Raw genomic sequence first — 5,000 nt, 5'->3', positions numbered from 1 at the left:
TGGTTAAAGGAGACAGGTAGCCTAGTGGTTAGAGGAGACAGGTATCCTAATGGTTAAAGGAGACAGGTAGCCTAGTGGTTAGAGGAGACAGGTATCCTAATGGTTAAAGGAGACAGGTAGCCTAGTGGTTAGAGGAGGCAGGTAGTCTAGTGGTTAGAGGAGACAGGTATCCTAATGGTTAAAGGAGACAGGTAGCCTAGTGGTTAGAGGAGGCAGGTAGCCTAGTGGTTAGAGGGGGCAGGTAGTCTAGTGGTTAGAGGAGGCAGTTAGCCTAGTGGTTAGAGGAGGCAGGTAGCCTAGTGGTTAGAGGAGGCAGGTAGCCTAGTGGTTAGAGGGGGCAGGTAGTCTAGTAGTTAGAGGAGGCAGGTAGTCTAGTGGTTAGAGAAGGCAGGTAGTCTAGTGGTTAGAGGAGACAGGTAGTCTAGTGGTTAGAGGAGGCAGGTAGCCTAGTGGTTAGAGGGGGCAGGTAGTCTACTGGTTAGAGGAGGCAGGTAGTCTAGTGGTTAGAGGAGACAGGTAGTCTAGTTGTTAGAGGAGGCAGGGTAGCCTAGTGGTTAGAGGAGACAGGTAGTCTAGTTGTTAGAGGAGGCAGGGTAGCCTAGTGGTTAGAGGAGGCAGGTAGCCTAGTGGTTAGAGGAGGCAGGTAGTCTAGTGGTTAGAGGAGACAGGTAGTCTAGTTGTTAGAGGAGGCAGGGTAGCCTAGTGGTTAGAGGAGGCAGGGTAGCCTAGTGGTTAGAGGGGTGGGCCAGTTAAACGAAAGGTTGCTAGATCGAATCCTTGAGTTGACAAGGTAAAAATCTGTCGTGCTGCCCATTGAACAAGGTAGTTAACCCACCGTTCCCTGGTAGGAGGAGACAGGTAGTCTAGTTAACCCACCGTTCCCTGGTAGGAGGAGACAGGTAGCCTAGTTAACCCACCGTTCCCTGGTAGGAGGAGACAGGTAGCCTAGTTAACCCACCGTTCCCAGGTAGGAGGAGACAGGTAGCCTAGTTAACCCACCGTTCCCTGGTAGGAGGAGACAGGTAGCCTAGTTAACCCACCGTTCCCTGGTAGGAGGAGACAGGTAGTCTAGTTAACCCACCGTTCCCTGGTAGGAGGAGACAGGTAGTCTAGTTAACCCACCGTTCCCTGGTAGGAGGAGACAGGTAGTCTAGTTAACCCACTGTTCCCTGGTAGGAGGAGACAGGTAGCCTAGTTAACCCACCGTTCCCTGGTAGGAGGAGACAGGTAGTCTAGTTAACCCACCGTTCCCTGGTAGGAGGAGACAGGTAGCCTAGTTAACCCACCGTTCCCTGGTAGGAGGAGACAGGTAGCCTAGTTAACCCACCGTTCCCTGGTAGGAGGAGACAGGTAGCCTAGTTAACCCACCATTCCCTGGTAGGAGGAGACAGGTAGCCTAGTTAACCCACCGTTCCCTGGTAGGAGGAGACAGGTAGCCTAGTTAACCCACCGTTCCCTGGTAGGAGGAGACAGGTAGTCTAGTTAACCCACCGTTCCCTGGTAGGAGGAGACAGGTAGTCTAGTTAACCCACCGTTCCCTGGTAGGAGGAGACAGGTAGTCTAGTTAACCCACTGTTCCCTGGTAGGAGGAGACAGGTAGCCTAGTTAACCCACCGTTCCCTGGTAGGAGGAGACAGGTAGTCTAGTTAACCCACCGTTCCCTGGTAGGAGGAGACAGGTAGCCTAGTTAACCCACCGTTCCCTGGTAGGAGGAGACAGGTAGCCTAGTTAACCCACCGTTCCCTGGTAGGAGGAGACAGGTAGCCTAGTTGACCCACCGTTCCCTGGTAGGAGGAGACAGGTAGTCTAGTTAACCCACCGTTCCCTGGTAGGAGGAGACAGGTAGCCTAGTTAACCCACCGTTCCCTGGTAGGAGGAGACAGGTAGCCTAGTTAACCCACTGTTCCCTGGTAAGCCGTCATTGTAATTAAGAACTGTTCTTAACTGACTTGCCTAGTTAAATACATGTGTGTGTGTGCGCGTGTGTGCGCGTGTGTGCGCGTGTGTGTGCGTGTGTGCGCGTGTGTGTGCATGTGTGCGCGTGTGTGCGCGTGTGTGCGCGTGTGTGCGTGTGTGTGCGTGTGTGTGCGTGTGTGTGTGTGCGTGTATGTGCGTGTGTGTGCGTGTGTGTGCGTGTGTGTGCGTGTGTGTGCGTGTGTGTGCGTGTGTGTGCGTGCGCGCGTGTGTGTGTGCGTGTGTGTGTGCGTGTGTGACTAGACTAGAGGAACCATAAAGCCTAACACACCACTCAGATGATCTCTACTCCACTGACTCAGTCTGTCTGAAATGGTGCAGGAATGAAGTAAAGGTGGATGTTTATTTTGCAATTGAAACACTGAAGGGGGAGGAAGGAGGAGGAAGGGGGGCCAGAGGGGAGGAAGGAGGGGGCAGGGGGAGGAGGAAGGGGGAGGAAGGAGGAGGAAGGGGGAGGGGCAGGGGCAGGGGGGAGGAAGGAGGGGGCAGGGGGAGGAAGGAGGAGGAAGGGGGGCAGGGGGAGGAAGGGGGAGGAAGGGGGGCAGGGGGAGGAAGGGGGGGGAAGGGGGGCAGGGGGAGGAAGGAGGGGGCAGGGGGAGGAAGGAGGAGGAAGGAGGAGGAAGGAGGAAGAAGGGGGAGGGGCAGGGGGAGGAAGGAGGAGGAGGGAGGAGGAAGGAGGAGGAAGGGGGAGGGGCAGGGGGAGGAAGGAGGAGGAGGGAGGAGGAAGGAGGAGGAAGGGGGATGAAGGGGGAGGAAGGAGGAGGAAGGGGGAGGGGCAGGGGGAGGAAGGAGGGTGGCAGGGGGAGGAAGGAGGAGGAAGGGGGGCAGGGGGAGGAAGGGGGAGGAAGGGGGGCAGGGGGAGGAAGGAGGGGGCAGGGGGAGGAAGGAGGGGGCATTGGGAGGAAGGAGGAGGAAGGGGGAGGAAGGAGGAGGAAGGGGGGCAGGGGGAGGAAGGAGGGGTTAGGGGGAGGAAGGAGGAGGAAGGGGGAGGAAGGGGGAGGCAGGGGGAGCAGGGGAAGGAGGGGGGAGTGTGTTGGGTGTGGAATGACATAAATGCTGTAAAGTGGTTTCATATGCAGGGCCCAAGAGAGAGAGAGAGGAAGGAGAGAGAGAGAGAGAGAGAGAGAGGGAGAGAGAGAGAGAGAGAGAGAGAGAGAGAGAGAGAGAGAGAGAGAGAGAGAGAGAGAGAGAGAGAGGAGAGAGACAGAGAGAGACAGAGAGAGAGACAGAGAGAGAGACAGAGAGAGAGACAGAGAGAAGAAGGGAGAGAGAGAGAGAGAGAGAGAGAGAGAGAGAGAGAGAGAGAGAGAGAGAGAGAGAGAGAGAGAGAGAGAGAGAGAAGAACAGAGAAGGAGAGAGAGAGAGAGAGAGAGAGGAGGAGGAGAGAGAGAGAGAGAGAGAGAGAGAGAGAGAGAGAGAGAGAGAGAGAGAGAGAGAGAGAGAGAGAGAGAGAGAGAGAGAGAGAGAGAGAGAGAGAGAGAGAGAGAGAGAGAGAGAGAGAAGGAGAGAGAGGTGGAGGGAGAGCCGAGGCTCCAAGAAAATAATCCTGGTTGATTCAAGTTCTTCCTTCAGAGAGAGACATCAATCTCCAGTGTCCATCCCCCTCTACGGCACGGACCAATCATCCGGTCCCTTCATTAGTTTAGACCAATCACACACCGTGTTTACACACATCATACAAATTAGGACGAGCAGTCCTGTAACCCACTACTGGGACAGACAGACGCACATACAGACGGACAGACAGACAGACAGACAGACAGACAGACAGACAGACAGACAGACAGACAGACAGACAGACAGACAGACAGACAGACAAAACTGCACAATCAGCCAAATATAGAAACAGACATAAAGGCAGACATCTTAACATTATAAAATATAATGAACATATTTACCTATTTTGGTAGCACTATAAATATTGTCAATAGGAAACACTATCCCCAGTCCGTACAGCAGGACTTTAGCCAGGGCAGGTATGAGCTGGGTGGTGGTCACCAGAATATTCACACAGTTTGACCTGCAACACAGAGGACGAGAAGAGAGAGATGAGAGATGAGAGGAGGATGAGAAGAGAGAGATGAGAGATGAGAGGAGGATGAGAAGACATGGATGAGAAGAGATAGATGAGAGATGAGAGGAGGATGAGAAGAGATAGATGAGAGATGAGAGGAGGATGAGAAGACATAGATGAGAGGAGGATGAGAAGAGAGAGATGAGAGGAGGACGAGAAGAGAGAAATGAGAGATGAGAGGAGGATGAGAAGAGAGAGATGAGAGATGAGAGGAGGATGAGAAGAGAGAGATGAGAGATGAGAGGAGGATGAGAAGAGAGAGGAGAGATGAGAGGAGGATGAGAAGAGAGAGATGAGAGATGAGAGGAGTATGAGAAGAGAGAGATGAGAGATGAGAGGAGGAAGAGAAGAGAGATGAGAGGAGGAAGAGAAGAGGGATGAGAGGAGGACGAGAAGAGAGATGAGAGGAGTAAGAGAAGAGAGATGAGAGGAGGACGAGAAGAGAGATGAGAGGTGGACGAGAAGAGATAGATGAGAGATGAGAGGAGGACAAGAAGAGAGAAATGAGAGATGAGAGGAGGATGAGAAGAGAGAGATGAGAGATGAGAGGAGGATGAGAAGAGAGAGATGAGAGGAGGATGAGAAGAGAGAGATGAGAAGAGAGAGATGAGAGGAGGATGAGAAGAGAGAGATGAGAGTAGGATTAGAAGAGAGAGATGAGAGGAGGAAGAGAAGAGAGAGATGAGAGGAGGAAGAGAAGAGAGATGCGAGGAGGATGAGAAGAGAGATGAGAGATGAGAGGAGGAAGAGAAGAGAGATGAGAGATGAGAGGAGGATGAGAAGAGAAAGATGAGAGGAGGAAGAGAAGAGAAAGATGAGAGGAGGAAGAGAAGAGAAAGATGAGAGGAGGAAGAGAAGAGAGAAGAGAGATGAGAGGAGGATGAGAAGAGAAAGATGAGAGGAGGAAGAGAAGAGAGATGCGAGGAGGATGAGAAGAGAGATGAGAGATGAG

General features: G+C 52.9%; 1 protein-coding gene across 16 annotated transcripts in view; it reads right to left on the bottom strand.

Annotated features, from left to right (window-relative positions):
* The window catches only part of eya1 (EYA transcriptional coactivator and phosphatase 1), a 153,233-nt gene that overhangs the window by 23,940 nt on the left and 124,293 nt on the right, over nucleotides 1–5,000 (bottom strand). For all 16 annotated transcript variants that reach the window (XM_046355421.1, XM_046355429.1, XM_046355432.1 and 13 more), the window contains one exon: nucleotides 3,873–3,994. In XM_046355421.1, the coding sequence (XP_046211377.1) occupies nucleotides 3,873–3,994 (122 nt within the window). The remainder of the gene's footprint in view (nucleotides 1–3,872; nucleotides 3,995–5,000) is intronic.

The sequence above is a fragment of the Oncorhynchus gorbuscha genome, linkage group LG07 (assembly GCF_021184085.1).
Source record: "Oncorhynchus gorbuscha isolate QuinsamMale2020 ecotype Even-year linkage group LG07, OgorEven_v1.0, whole genome shotgun sequence".
Classification (NCBI taxonomy): domain Eukaryota; kingdom Metazoa; phylum Chordata; class Actinopteri; order Salmoniformes; family Salmonidae; genus Oncorhynchus; species Oncorhynchus gorbuscha.
The sequence above is the reverse complement of the archived record's forward strand: the minus strand, read 5'-3'. Positions and strand labels throughout refer to the sequence as shown.